Here is a 15,409-nt window from a genome sequence, read left to right as displayed (position 1 = left end):
GAACGGGACCTCCGCAACACCTACCATAGCTGTACCGCATCCTCATCCTACAGACAGCCAGAGGTGCCCACACTTGTGGGCCAAGGCAGAGGCACACCAACCACCCCATCTGTACCCCAACCAGGTCCCACAGGCTGCTCGGATTTGCCCACAGCCATGGATAACAGGAGCACCAAAACAACCACCACCTCTGTAACATGTCATGGTTCCACAAGCAGCTGAAGGAACGTGCAGCCATGGAGAAAGGGTCCTCTGGAACACCCACTGTGTGTACACGCTGTCCTCTTCCTACAGACAGCCAGAAACGCCAGCTGCCTTGCTCAGAAGTCAGCCACAACACCTAATTTATCTGCACCCCACCCAGGTCCCACAGGCTGCTCAAAGGCGCCCACAGCTGTGAAATGCCACAATGCCCGCCACCTCGCTGCCACAGCATGGTCCCACAAGCAGCTGGAAGAAACACATAGCCATGGACAAGGGGACCTCCGCAACACCCACCATAGCTGTAGCCCATCATCCTACAGCCAGTCAGTATGTGCCCACGCTCGTGGGCCAAGGGAGAGCCACACCAATCACCCTTTCTGTATCCCATCCAGGTCCCACAGGCTGCTCAGAGCTGCCCACAGCCGTGGACAAAGGGAATGTCACAACGTCCACCACCTCTCTACCACATCATGGTCCCACAAGCAGCTGGAAGGAACACGCAGCCGTGGACAAGGTGACCTCCACAAAACCCATCATATCTGTACCCTGTCATCACCCTACAGATAGAAGATGCCCACAGACCAGGGCAAAGGGAGGGCTGCCCCAACCACCCCAACTGTACCCCATCCAGGTCCCACAGGCTGCTCAGAGCTGCCCACAGCCGTGGACAAAGGGAATGTCACAACGTCCACCACCTCTCTACCACATCATGGTCCCACAAGCAGCTGGAAGGAACACGCAGCCGTGGACAAGGTGACCTCCACAAAACCCATCATATCTGTACCCTGTCATCACCCTACAGATAGAAGATGCCCACAGACCAGGGCAAAGGGAGGGCTGCCCCAACCACCCCAACTGTACCCCATCCAGGTCCCACAGGCTGCTCAGAGCTGCCCACAGCCGTGGACAAAGGGAATGTCACAAGACCCACCACCTCTCTACCACGTCATGGTCCCACAAGCAACTGGAAGGAACATGCAGCGATGGAGAACAGGACCTCCGCAACACCTACCATAGCTGTACCGCATCCTCATCCTACAGACAGCCAGAGGTGCCCACAGCCACGGACGGTGGGAGTGATGCAACACCCACCACCTCTCCAACACGTCTTGGTTCCACAGGCAGCTGGAAGCAACATGCAGCCATGGACGATCTCATCTCCACAACACCCACCATATCAGAACCCCGTCATCAACCCACAGGGAAGCAAAGGTTCGTGCACCCGTGCCTAAAGGGAGTTCTGTATTGCGGACTGCACCTTTACCACCTTGCAGTCCTACAGCCAGCCCGAAAGTGCTGACTTGTTCTTTCTTGTGTTGATGGGTCTGGAGCACAAATCTGATGGGGAAAGGCTGAGGGACCTGGGCGGGGGTTATTCTGGAGAACAGGAGGCTGAGGGGAGACCTTCTGATCTCTGACCTGCCTGAAAGGAGCTTGGAGCCGGGAGGGGTCGGGCTCTGCTCCCCAGGAACAAGCGCCAGGACCAGAGGAAACGGCCCCAAGTTGCGCCAGGGGAGGTTGAGGTTGGATCTGGGGATCATTTCTTCCCCAAAGGGCTGTCGGGCATTGGAACAGGCTGCCCAGGGCAGTGCTGGAGTCACCATCCCTGGAGGGGTTGGACAGACGGTAGATGAGGTTCTCAGGGACATGGAGTAGAGGTGGACTTGGCAGTGTCGGGTTAATGGCTGGACTCAAAGATCTTAAAGGTCTTGTCCAACCTAAGCTATTCTATGGTTCTATTAGTTACAACGTTCTAAATGAGGATTTCTAATTAAAACATCAACAGCCACAGTGTGTTTTAAAGCAAGTTCTGGTCTGTGACTGTCATGTAGCAGTTCATAAAGCAAAGAAAAAGAAGCAAGTATAGTCTTGGTGACATATACTTGATATTTGAGATCCTGAGTTTTGCTGTTCTAGTCAGAATGAATGTTGTTGTGCATCCTGCAAGCAATTAGTTTGTACTAACACACAGGCAATGCCTTTGCAGGGGATTTTACCATCCGTCGTAACCAGAGACCTGTCGTAAACTCAGGAGAATTTTAGAAGATCTAACTGGAAACATCTACAGAGTTCCGATTATGTCCCTTAAACTAAAAAATCATTAGATTACTAAATAAATAAAGAAATAAAGCCACAAAAAACCCTCAGTACAAACGGAGTTCCTTACACAAATAGTTCACACTACAATACGTATGTCCATCTTTTAGATGGATAACTATTCTGTTGTGTCTACTTATTCAGACAAGATGGAATAAATACATATAAATACCCACAGACACAGCCAAAACCATTAGCAGAACTTTTGCTTTTTCAACAGCAAAGTTACGATCACCAAAAATGACCTGCAATATAAAGAACAGGAATAGGAAGAGCTGAGAGGCCCAAGAATTTGGTTGATTGTATAGTAACATAAGATTCCGCAACATTAGGGCCTCCAAACACAATTTTAAAGTCTTCATGAATATGGAGATAAAATAATGTATCCAAATAAGCCATGACTAAAATAAACCACCTACAGTGTATTCCAGTCACAAAAAAATTTGCAAAGGCATACAGTAAAACATACAAAATTTCACATGAATAGGCGAAGTACTATATAAATATCTACGTATACACATATACACAAAGACACATGTATACACTCTAAACCCAACACAAAAACACAATTAAAAACTAGTTATATGTGAGAGCATCTAGATTAAATTAAAATATTCACCCTTCTTGGAAGAATAAACACAGACATCCAGTCTGCTGTTAAATAGCAGACTATAATACCTCACACACAAACTGGCCATATTCAGACATAAAATTTGCAAGATAATGGAACATTAAAGCACAAATTTTTGCTCCTTGAGGCAGATGTCAAGAAACATCATTATCCTCACGAAATCCTAACAGAAATCTATTACAGCTGCAACATTAAGATTTTGTCCTAGAAACGAAGGTTGGCTCAGGAGCCATGTGGATGACACCAACCTGTGGTGGTTTGGAAAGACAGGAACATGTAGAGAAATATTTGTCCATTTCTGTACCCCAGAAATGCTAAAAATCTGCGAATCCTCTATTTATAGAATTCATTTGTAAATGGAAAATCAGAATTTAAATCTAGGATTTAACTTCCTTCAAAGACTTAAGAATTCTTTTAATAAATCAATTCCGGCTTATATTACCTGACACAAATGCATGTGGATTTAGGTTTGTTTTCCTCTGATTATATCACAGGCCTAATTTTTCAAGGCAAATCAGACAGTTGAGGTCAGCTTTGTCCCAAAGAGACACCCGCTAAGGGAATATGCCTGAGAGATACCGTAGTGGACCCATCTACTTCTGCTCGACATCAGTAAAGTTTCCAACTCTCCGCTGGCTTCAGCAGAAGGTGACAAACTATGTAGCCATAAAAGGCACCAAGGGACATCAAGTTATGTGACGGCAGAGAACCTGATGACTTCATGCACAGCAGATGATGCTCCTCATGAGTTTCATCACAGAACTGAAATGTATGACACTGGAAGGCTTTAAGTTCTTACCTGTTCTTTTATTTCTGTCCACATAACAATACTTGATTTCATAATCTTTAAATAAGTCATGGATCTCCTAGAAGAGAAAAGTACAAGTAACATCAGATAAATAATCCACCAGACCAAGTAAGTGCACAAATTCATCTTCATTAAAAAAAAAAAAAAAAATATATATATATATGTATACAAAATTTCCAAGTAAACAGAAAATCTCACCATAGAAACACTATCAAATATTTGTTTTTAAAAGAGCTGGTTATACTGCTGCAGCAATGTTTTTATCTCACCACAAAAACTGGCTTACTGAATTTGATTAATTTACTTGTCATTATACAAAGTCACATAAGCACAACAGGGCATCCTGTTGACTGTCTGTTGATAAAGATAAGTAACATCGCAGTTCATTAAATAGCAAAACCCCCCACAATTTCTCCGAAGTCCAGCCAGCATAGTTAAAATACCACACAGACAAGAAATACTGGCAACATCACAACACGGAGTTTACTGAGGGCAGGCAACGCCATCATAAAATGCAACAGTTGCTTTAATTTCCTTTAACTGCTCAAGTTCACTTTAACAGATTTTCGCTCTTTTAATAATGAATATTCTTTCAACCAGCAGATAACTGTGGCCAGAATACCCCCTGGAAAGTATCCTCTATCAATTACCACACGGATGCTCAACGAAGAATCAATCCCGAGGGCATTATCTGCTCCCACTAATTAACGGAGAGAGAATAGGGGTGAGGTAGGAGCAAGTGTAAGAGGTGCACAGCAGTTTGCTATAGCTATTCCCCAGCAAGAGCACATGCCCCCCCGCAAACCACGAACTATTATCAGTTCAAGGGTGAGAATGCAGAGATGCACAAGAAGCATCCCCAACAAGAAACCATGAGTAGCACCGGGATATATTTATTCTTTTACTTGGATAAATCCCTTACACCAGAGTGAAAAAAACATTCGAGTCGGCAAAACAATCAACCAACTTTGTCTGAAAGTTTCATTGCAGACAATTTCCAGTAGCCCAGTCTACTTGCCAGTTTGCTAATTCAATATATATAGCCTAGAGGTTAATTGAGTTCTCCGTGACCGGTATCAGGTGCATATCTTTTAGTCAAGCGAACACCAATCTCTAGTTTCACTAGTTAACAGCTGTCAAATACTACATTAATAAAATATAGCAGCATTTCTCAAGCTACCAGCCATCCTCTCATCAGATGTGATAAGGATGCCGTTTCTGAAAAGCAAAATACACCAGGCACAATTCAAAGATTCAAGTCAAGCAGGCGATTTGACTGTGGACATCTCTCTAACAAGAATTAGACGGGAGCTCATTCTCCATCACAAGAGATTAAGAAGACATTTTCTGCACAGTTTTGTGCTATATTGTGGCACTGAAAACTCTGCAGAGGTTATTTCTGTCCCACTTAGAACAAGAAAAAGAGTAACACTGGAAGTTTCATATGATTATTAAGTAGCAGGAAATATTATTTCAAACAGCTCTGAACACGCTTTTGAACACCATCTGTGAATCAGATGATTTCACATGATTTCCCAGTAACTGTTTGAAAGTTAAACTGAGAGGGAAAATAGCCTGTAGTGAACATATCATGAAGTCTCGTGTAAAAAATGATGACAACATAAGAAAAAAATTAAAATGAAAACCTAATTTAAGCAAATTGATTTTTGTAGAGACTTTAACACTGATTTCCACAGGGTGTGTCAAACGCTGCCAAGTTTGCGCACTGGGCTCTTCCAGGAAGGTGCTTTTCTGGCACTCTCACGTCCCTCATGGCAGGGCTGAGCTTGTGGAATATTTCAGCGAAAGCATCTTTCACACAAAGACTGTTCATGACAATTTACAAAAATAAACCACATCATGCCAACTCTTAAGTAAATGTATACTCCTTCAAATTAAACAGATACGTAAATATCTGTGTACATCAGACTAAGATTCTTCATAATATTTTCAAAACTACTAAGCCGGCTTTTGAACTCGGGCACTGGTCTAAACTTTACCTTCGACATCTTTCAACACTTAGGTCTGTTAGAAAAGAACAAACACTACTACCATTTAATGTTGTTAACAGAACTGCCAGGGAAAGCCACAGGACACCTTCCAGCTGTTCTAACCAGGTTCAGCTCCGCACCACCAAACACCCAGCATCACCAGCACTGAACAAAGTTGCTCCCTCTGGGATAAGCACTTACCCACTATTCAGCCTGACCAACCCGGTGGCCGCCTATGATGGATGGTCGCACCCAGAGAGTAGTGGTCAATGGTACAATGTCCAGATGGACACCAGTGACAAGTGGTGTCTCTCAGAGGTCCATACTGGGACCAGTACTGCTTAATATCTTCATCAGTGGCGTAGACATTGGGATCGACTGCACCTTCAGCAAGTTTGTGGATGACACCAAGGTGAGTGGTGCAGGTGACACACCTGAGGGACGGGATCCATCCAGAGGGACCTGGACAAGCTCGGGAAGTGGGACCCATGCGAACTTCATGAGGTTCAACAAGGCCAAGTGCAAGGTCCTGCACCTGGGTTGGGGCAACCCCCGGTTATCAATACAGGCTGGGGATGGAGGGATGGAGAGCAGCCCAGCGGAGAAGGACTTGGGGGTGCTGGGGGATGAAAGATGGCACAGGAGCTGGGAATATGTGCTTGCAGCCCAGAGGTAAATCGTATCTTGGGCTGCATCAACAGGAGCATGGGCTGCAGGTGGAGGGAGGGGATTCTGCCCCTCTGCGCCGCTCTGGTGAGACCCCCCTGCAGTGCTGGTCCAGCTCTGGGTCCTCAGCACAGGACACACATGGAGCTGCTGGAGAGGGGCCAGAGGAGCCCCAGAAATGATCCGAGGCTGGAAGAGCTCTGCTGGGAAGACAGGCTGAGAGTGTTGGGGTGTTCAGCTGGATAAGAGAAGCTCTGCGGAGACCTTAGTGCACCTTTTCATGCTTAAAAGGGGCCCATAAGAAAGATGAGGACAGACTTTTGAGCAGGGCCTGTTGTGATAGGACAAGGGGTGATGGTTTGAAACTAAAGGAGGGAGATTCAGGCCAGACATGGGGAAGAAATTGTTGCCCCGAGGGTGGTGAGAGCCTGGCCCAGGTTGGCCAGAGAGGTGGTGGCTGAACCATCCCCGGAGACATCCCAGGCCAGGCTGGACGGGGCTCTGAGCAACCTGAGCTGGTGCAGGTGTCCCTGCTCGTGGCAGGGGGGGCACTGGGGGACCTGGGAAGGGCGCTTCAACCCAAACTACTCTGTGATTCTCTGTCTGGGCCAGGAAGGAGTGTTTACTCCGTGAGGAGAAGCGGGTCATCCAAGTCAGGTATATTCTCTGGTGCGACCCTGTTAACTCGCAAGGAATGTAAGCAGAGGGCTGTTGCCCTGAGCACAGCGGCAACAAACAGCCGCAGCTCGTTCCCCGTTCCCGACCTCCACGGGGTTCAGCAAAGCAGTAACGAACCCAGCGATGGTACCACACACGAGCAGGGGCTGCCAGTACCAGCTACCACCACTACACCCACGCTCACAATATCCACATCCAAACCACCTGTTAACCAAGCCTGGCCACTAGTAGTATTTGTTCCACATAATGTTTACAAAACTGCTTCTCCTAAAGGATTTTTTCTTCTTTCACAAATGAATGAATCTGCTAGTCTAAAAAAAAAAAAAAAAAAAAAATCACTTACAAGTACCACAATAATAATGGTTTAACTGCATCACATTAAGTCTACACAAAACGGCAACATCCACTACCATGAGCAAAGTCTCGCTGCCATGAGTGTCATGCACTGAATGCCCAGCTAGATTATAATATTTTGACAACAAAACTTGTAGGCAGTTATAAAGCTGTCTGGCAGAGGTACAGCAGTCATGAATCCCATGCAGTTTCCAACACAAACACTGGTTACAGTGGTGCCCTATCTTGGCCCTTAATTATTGCACTCTTGGGATTGACTCATAGTTGGCTCCTGAACCGGATATAAAACTCGGCACCAGCTCTTGGTCAACGAGGTGTGTTTGCACCTGAGCAAAGTCCCTGCCAGGCAGCTCCCGGGGGGTGTCCCTGGTCACGGCAAGGATGATCCTACCGCAGAAACGGAGAGAAAACGCAGGAGAGAACTGGTCAGAATAACAGCAGTGGCATAAACACACAAGCCATGCCAACGGCTCAGCTAAACATCTCGGAACAGAAATGTAAGCACCAATGCATAGCTACTACACAGCCCCTTAAACCTGCACGGCTCTTAAAAGCAGACCCTGAAAGCTAGTTAATCCTATCATCAGTAGCAATTAAAATCCTAACTAGAAAATAATCAGTCCATACTTCAAATTAGCAGAAAAAGCAAGGCCAAATATACTAAAAGGAGTTTAAGAGAAACCACTAATAAATACAGGCTGAATATACTTTAAAATGTATTATTTACTACTATAAGAAATGTGGTCTTGAAATGCTGCAATTCTTGGCCTGTCCTGTCTTGTCTTGGGTAGAAAAACTGTCAACATGAGCTCCTACCACATACTAGCAATGTGAAATTTTCATCTCTCCAATGGAAAGAATGCTGGCCTTAGAGAGGATCTGTCGTTATGCTTTATTGCCCGCATTTTTTTAAACATAAACAAGAAAGGGAGTCATTAACAGGCACATTTTCTCTATTTATCAAATTAGCAAAGCTCAGTGTATTATTTCTACTAAAATCAGCTTTTCATACCCAAGACCTCATCACGCAAGAAGAGAAATATGCAAGAAATACTCTGTCATCACCTGGAACAATATACCACGGATAAAGCTTACAACACCTAAATCCAAGTATTTTTCTCTCTCTCTGGATGTAATACTGAATTATGTTATTCTGGCAACAAAAATATTTAACAATTATAGTGGTGCCTGGCCAGATTCCTACAGTAAGCTTCAATGGTGTTTCCAATATAAACACTGGACAAGCCTGGTCTGTAACTTGGCTCTCAGCAAGTAGCTGAAGGCCTAAACTTCACATGCATATTCTTGCAATGGGAATCAATTATGTTTTAAGTAGCTGAACTGAATAATGCTAACCAAGAAGTTTTAAATCATCTTAAAACTAAAAAAGACTTTGTTTCCATCTGTGCAGGCAGAGCAGGAAAGAGAAGGGCTCCTCAGGAAAAAGCTTTACATTTACAAATGGTACAATGGAGTGTTCATTTAATTCAAATTTTAGACCACTAAATTTTGGAGTTCATGACATGACACGTGGATTTCACTGCAGATACATTAAAAAAGGTCTGCTTAAAAAAAAAAGTTTAAAATAATAAAGTTTAAATAAATAAAGTTTAAAACAATAATCTGTTACTGAGGGAAAATCCCAGAGACTCTGTTGGAGAGGAAGAAGTGGGGTCGATAGCACCAAAAAGCAGGTTAGATAACAAAGCACAAGGACCAATGCAAAGCCAAACTTTGAACATCTCCTGTCTACTAATGACCACAGAAGTAGGAAGACCTCAAATTTTCACCAACTGGGCACTGACTGCCAGATAAATCCTCCCTTGCACCTAGCGAGCAAGATTTCAGACAAAGATTGGGCTCACCATACCGTACACTATGTGCTCTTCTGTGGCAAATTTTCAAGTTTTTTTTCAATGTGGCATTAAAAAAAGTTCTTAGGTGAGCAGCGGCTGTGGGATCACGTCTAAGATGTGCAGCAGATGTTCTCCTGCCCAGGTACCCAGGAACAATGAGGACGATGTGGAGTCTAAAGCTTGTGCTCAGCACATTCCCTCTTCAGTACTACAAACTTTGAAATCTGAAATAAAACCAAGCCCATACTTCTAGGCCATAAAGTGCCTTTGGGGTGAACCTTTTTGTTCGAGAATCGACTCTCACTTTTGTAAGACCATACCCTCCAAAGTAAAGTAATATAAGAAACCATTAAGATACAAAAAGCTTCTCAATAAACTTAGGATGGACACGGAATGAAAAACATACTTCTCTGATCTTCCAGAGGCATATTAGTGTGTTGGTAAGAGGAACACTATGGGACTGGAAATTAATTACATCATCTTGGTTAGAGTGGGTGATATGCAAGCTAAATGAAAGATTAAAAAAACCCATAGAAGCGGTAACATGAGAGAGCAAGAGCACAAAGGAAAAAAAAAGCAATAAAGACAATGAAAAAGCACGTACATCCTCAGGCATAAGAGCTACTCGCTATCCAGCGGGTGTGCCTTTCATGTTCAGTCGGTGTGACGAGGACTAAGTAAAACACAAAGGCCCCTTCTACTTAAACGTCTGGCATACAACAGATCGGGGGAGAGGACTTCCTCAAATCATCACAGTTCATTAAAGGCTTTCCATCAAAAAGAAACAAGGAAAAATTGTGGCTAATCCAGGGAGAAAGAAGAATTTAAAAAACCCAACCCCACCAGATACAGCATCGCGCTAAGTAGCGATTTGTCTTTTGATCAGGAACAGGCACCAGTGAAAAGAACTGGGCGGGTATATCAGGTCCCAAACCACAAGATACATCTCTGTCCCAGGTGGACTGCACCAGTTTCTTACCAATACATAAAAGTTTCATCTTTCTTTAGATTCTGTCATGCCCAAGAAGAACTACAGGGTATTAAGATAATTAATCAGCCCTACTTTATGTCCTACATTAAAGTAGAACACCCTCTCTATAAGATTTATTTTCTAGCCTCAGATGTTAAAGAAGAAAAGCAGAAATGGGAATGTAATATGTTGGCATTTAAAGATAATTAAACACGGAAAACACGAGTTGAAAGCAAGTGCATCTTCCACCGCGCTGGCTCCTTAGCTGCAAAGAGCAGAAGTGACAAGTGAACAGTCCTTGTTGGTCAGCTCATCTTAGCAGTGAAGACAGGAGATTTTGCTATGAATCTCGGTAATCATTAGCAATAAAGATAACTCAAGGTCTATTCTTCCTAACAGCAACTCCGTGGGATACAAACCGCTGTGCCAGGGTACCAGACTGATCACCTCAGGGTTACGAGCCACTGCTCCTGTGGAAGTTCCTCAGACATAAACAAGGAACCACCAACAGTGAAAAAACAATGACTTGAGAGAAATAAAACCCAATTCTTCTAGTCCACTGGGGCAATTACAAAAACCAAAACAAACAGAAACTGACTTGCTATACAATACTCCAGCAAAAAAAACCCTTCCCCTTTAGTAAGGTACAACTTCACTTGCACTCTTGGTCATCCTGAAGCTCTTGACATCTCTGTACCAGTAAAGAGAATTTATCGTTTCCGTCCTTCCCTCTGCCCAGAGCACTGGCAGCAGTTTTGTGATGGTTCCACGGACCTTCTATTTGTGACGGATGCCTTTGGACCCTGCACTTTCGACACTGTATGCGCTGTGTTCCTTGCTATCAAAATGGATTAGTTGGTCCGTCAGATATGACGGCTCAGGGAGATGCACGCGCAAGGCAATCGCAAGAGACATCCAAGCAAGAGATTGCTAATTCATTGCCAGGCACTGACCAGAATAAAACAAATTACTACAACCAAGCATATCTTGAAGTCTCTTTGCAAAGACTCTCGATGCAAACATCAGCCTTATCACAACACTGCATCAGAGGACATGAATGCTAACGAGAACAGACCCACTATTGGACATTTTTCAAAAAGATCGATACTAACGGGACAATCTTGCCCCCTAAGTAGAAAAAAAATTCTGAGCAGATTTTTAATATAGTTTGCATACAGCTACAAAGATAGAAAAACATCAGATTGAGGGTGGGAAAACATGACGTTAAGAGAGGAGTTGATCTGCTAAGCTGTTTTACTCACACCACAGACCCAACTAACAGGAACCAGCAATAACAAATGCATTTCTATCTAATTGTACAGGTCCAGCAACCTAAAAAGTAACAAAAATACAGCTGTGCAGACATCAATGGTGCTTCATCTCCAGATTCAAAGAGGTCATGGCAACAGCGTACGTCCATTTTTAGGTCATTATCACAGCGCACATTTGATAACATGCACAGTTCAGGTGCTGCGCTGGAGGAATTGGACCAGGATGAATGTGGGGAACTAAGCGGCAATCCTGGAACACTTCACCGCGACGGGTCTGTACAGAATCGACTGACTTGTCAACTAAACAGTAAACGGAGACCTTGCCTTCAAGAATAGCGAAGATGCTAATAAAAATGTTTACTGCAGATCTGCCACAAAAATACCTTTCTCCATGGCTGCAGTGAGAGAATTGCTTGAAGAAATACTAATCCTGCAAGGACATATTCACAGGTTGAGCTACAAAGCCCAATGGAGAATCTTCTTGATATAATTTTGACTTAATTTGTTCCCCTTTTGGATTTGTTTCTCATTGACACTCAATGAAAAAAGCTTGTGAGGGAATGCTGACCGACTCGGTGCGACAGATGGCGAAGTGCTTTCTTCAGGCTGACCTTCCTTCTGGAAACAGGCTCCGCATTTCCTGAGAAACACAGATGTTGCCAAATGCATTTACAGAGAAATCCCACTTGCCAAGATTCAAATGTGGGCAACCTTGGCCCCTTAACAATAGCCACCCCACGCCTAAAGTGCCAAACGCTTCTGACACGTAAAGATCTCTCTGTTTGTTTGGTTTCTAAGACTACAAACCTGTGGTACCCTGTCTCTGGTTCAGAAACTTCGTGGCTAAGGTACTTTTTTTTTTTTTTTTTAATTCAGTTTTACGCAGGTGGAACTCCAAAGGTAACAGAAGATTACAAGTACAATAATAAATAAAAAAAGTTAATATGTAGCTACAGCTGGCAGAGGAAAATGTTTATTACTTAATTTCACCTGTAAAAAATAGGAGTTTTGTTCTCAATTTCAAAATTATGAACCTTCTGAGAAAACATCTCCACCAATCTCTACCAGCAGAAGAGCCGTTTCTCACTTTAAAACTATTTCAGTAAATCTTGGCCTCACTCTTCACATCATAACAACAAATTATAACAAACGCAACACCCCAATGATTAGAAACTAATAATTACATTTATTAGAACCTATTCTGGAAGACTTTGTTGCATTTAAACGATGTTCATCTCTTTCACAATGGCAAATAAATTGGACAGGTTAGCAATAGCTTATCTGATTTCGAAGAAAACAGCAGATGAAACACCTCTGCACAGTGTTTACTAAGGGTGCTCATTTGAAACAAGAAATACTACGTTTCATGGTAATTTGTGGAAATGCATGACAGCCAAATACACAGGTATACTTAACATGCCTGACCACAAACACGCTTCTCCTTTCCAAAACTGCTCCAGGACACAAACTCCCTCTCTATAGCACAACTGTTCTGCCTTTCCATGCCAACACCAATAGCTCAACAATGGTAAAAACTAAAATGACACCTTTTGAAACTGTATTTCAGGATCCCTACATGGTGGTACTGTTCTAGCACAGTAACAGCTTAACGTTAGAACCAAAATAAAATGGCAAACTTCCAAAATACCGTGTGGGTGCCAAACGGGACCTCCGTACTCACATTGCCCTGCGGCATTCTTTGTCTGACCAAGCAGTGCCGAACTTGACAGCTCCCGCTGAGGCGAGATGTGCTTTTAACCATCCGCGTGTGAATTTATGAAGTTCCAGCAAGTAACGCAACTGTTGGAGTGTCAGACAAAGTGATCCCGTCCTGGCCATCTGCAGCAAGCACCCCGTGATACACCAGTAAGCCCTCTCTGTCAACACACTCATGCGACGGCTTCTTGGAGAGATGAAGAAGATTAGCAGCGTTTTCCAAGTTGTGAGTTTGCTGTTGATTTGGTCATTAGGTTGCTATAAGTACGGGTGAGGCTTTGTGTGTCAAACATCACGGCAAAACCGTCACATCTAAAACTCCAACCGTGCCACGGCACGGCCAAATCGACCGAAAGACACCATGTGCGTGAGAACAAAACATCGAGAAGTGACACAGCAACCCGGCCCAGTACTCTGGTCAAATTACGCTGATTACTGAAAGATTCTCTCTGAAATGAACGGTCCCTTTCTACCAGAGTTACGGAGAAAATCATCGTCTTCACGTGCTGCACTGACCCGCGGGTAGTTAAATGGCCTGTGCTTTAGAAAGACAGCGGAAGAGACACAAGGAGAGGTTTCGAACAAAAGCTGTCATTACAATTTTATTATGTTTCTGCATCGAGTTGAATATATGGAGCTGGTAAAGACCTGGTAAAGTGACTGCACAAGTAAATCACCTCAAAATCTGACTCACACGCATTAGGTTTAAGAGCTCACCAATTTTCTCCTCCGAACGGCACTAATTTGAGCGGAATTCTCCTAAGCCACCAACGGATTGCAGAAAAACGCTTTCACAGACTACGTGCCGCTCACCTCGGAAAAACCAAAACCGAACAGGCTTGAAGCTTCTTAGCTTTGCTTTTACACAGAAGCTGGATGTGCAGGAGTCGCCCCACCCGCCCGGGCGCTGCGGCGACACAGGTGTCACCTCACGAGTCCCGCTCTCCGGCCCCCGCTCCCCTTCAGGGGCAGCCACCAGGTGCTGTGAGCATACTCGTTCATTAGCCGGGCTGATTTACACACCTGGTTGCCCCTCCAGCCCCGGGGCTCCAGCCGCCTCTCTCAGGTAACGGCGGGGCCGGCCCAGCCCGGCGTCGCCCCCGGCCCATGAGGGCGGCGGTTCCCGCTCCGGGCGGCACCGCGGTAACAAAGCCGCCTGCCCGAGGAGGCGCGGGAGGAGAAGCCCGAGCGGGCTCGCAGCGGGGAGGAAGGGGAGGAAAAGAAAGCTGCAGCTCCCGAACGCCCCCGGGGACGAGGGCGAACGCGGGCAGCCCCGCGCCTCCCTCCCGCCGGCCTGGGGAGCGGCTCCCCCTGGGCACCCGGCCCCGCAGCCCCGGGACGTGTCCCCGGCCCCGGCGGGAGCTCGCCACGCCGGCTGAGGGGGGGGCGGCGGCCGCCGTACCTGGCTGCTGCTCTCGGCCGGCAGGTTCCTCAGCAGGATCTTGCGCCTGTTGCTCAGCTCCCGGCGAGTGCTCGCCAGCCGCCTCGCCACCTCCTCGGGGCCCAGCGGCGCTGGCGGCCGAGCCCCCCGCGGCGGCTCCGCGGGCAGGTCCGCGCCGCGCTCGGCTGCCGCCGCCATCTTGCAGAGCGAGCGGGGGGAGCCGCGGCGGTGGGCGGGCGGCGGAGCCGCGGGGCACGGTACGGAGCGGCCCGGCGGGGAGCCGCGCCAGGCCCGCCCCGCCCCGCCGAGGGGCCGCGCCCGCCGCCCGCCCGGAGCCGCCGCCGAGGAGCCGGGTGAGGGGCCAGCACGCTCGGCCTCCCCGAAATAGGCGCCCCGAGCCCGGTGCCGCACAAAGGGCGGGGAAGGGGCGCGAATCCCTTGTGAGGAGAGAAGCGGCGAGGAGCGCGGCGGTGCGGCCGTGAGCCCCGCTGCGGGTGCGGGGATCAGGGGGAGCTTCATCCCCGCAGTAACGTATCCGGAGCCAGATTTGAGGAATTTGAGCACTCCTGAGGAGAGTTTGAGGCTCTTGTGAGGGAAATCGCCCCAAGAGCGTTGTGACAGAGGTGCCCCAAGGCCTGGACACCGTCCCTGTCCCTCACCGAGGCACGAAGTGGCTCTTTTTTCCCAAAAGGAACAATTTTCCCCAAAGTTCCCCTGTCGATACCTGCCTTAGCTACAAATCCCCTCAGAGAGACCGAAACGCAGAGCCACAACACAACAAAGCAA

General features: G+C 46.3%; 1 protein-coding gene across 4 annotated transcripts in view; it reads right to left on the bottom strand.

Moving 5' to 3' along the window:
* Positions 1-14,824, bottom strand: part of RAVER2 (ribonucleoprotein, PTB binding 2) — a 38,924-nt gene extending 24,100 nt beyond the window's left edge. For 3 of the 4 annotated variants that reach the window (XM_065657649.1, XM_065657650.1, XM_065657651.1), the window contains exons 1-2: positions 14,645-14,821; positions 3,732-3,798 (exon numbers count right to left, since the gene is read on the bottom strand). In XM_065657649.1, coding sequence (XP_065513721.1) covers positions 3,732-3,798; positions 14,645-14,821 — 244 coding nt within the window. Of the gene's footprint in view, positions 1-3,731; positions 3,799-14,644 lie in introns of all 4 variants that reach the window. The other variant, XM_065657652.1, reaches the window with a different exon arrangement.
* Positions 14,825-15,409: the final 585 nt, after the last annotated feature.

The sequence above is a fragment of the Caloenas nicobarica genome, chromosome Z (assembly GCF_036013445.1).
Source record: "Caloenas nicobarica isolate bCalNic1 chromosome Z, bCalNic1.hap1, whole genome shotgun sequence".
NCBI classification, from domain to species: Eukaryota; Metazoa; Chordata; class Aves; order Columbiformes; family Columbidae; genus Caloenas; species Caloenas nicobarica.
The sequence above is the reverse complement of the archived record's forward strand: the minus strand, read 5'-3'. Positions and strand labels throughout refer to the sequence as shown.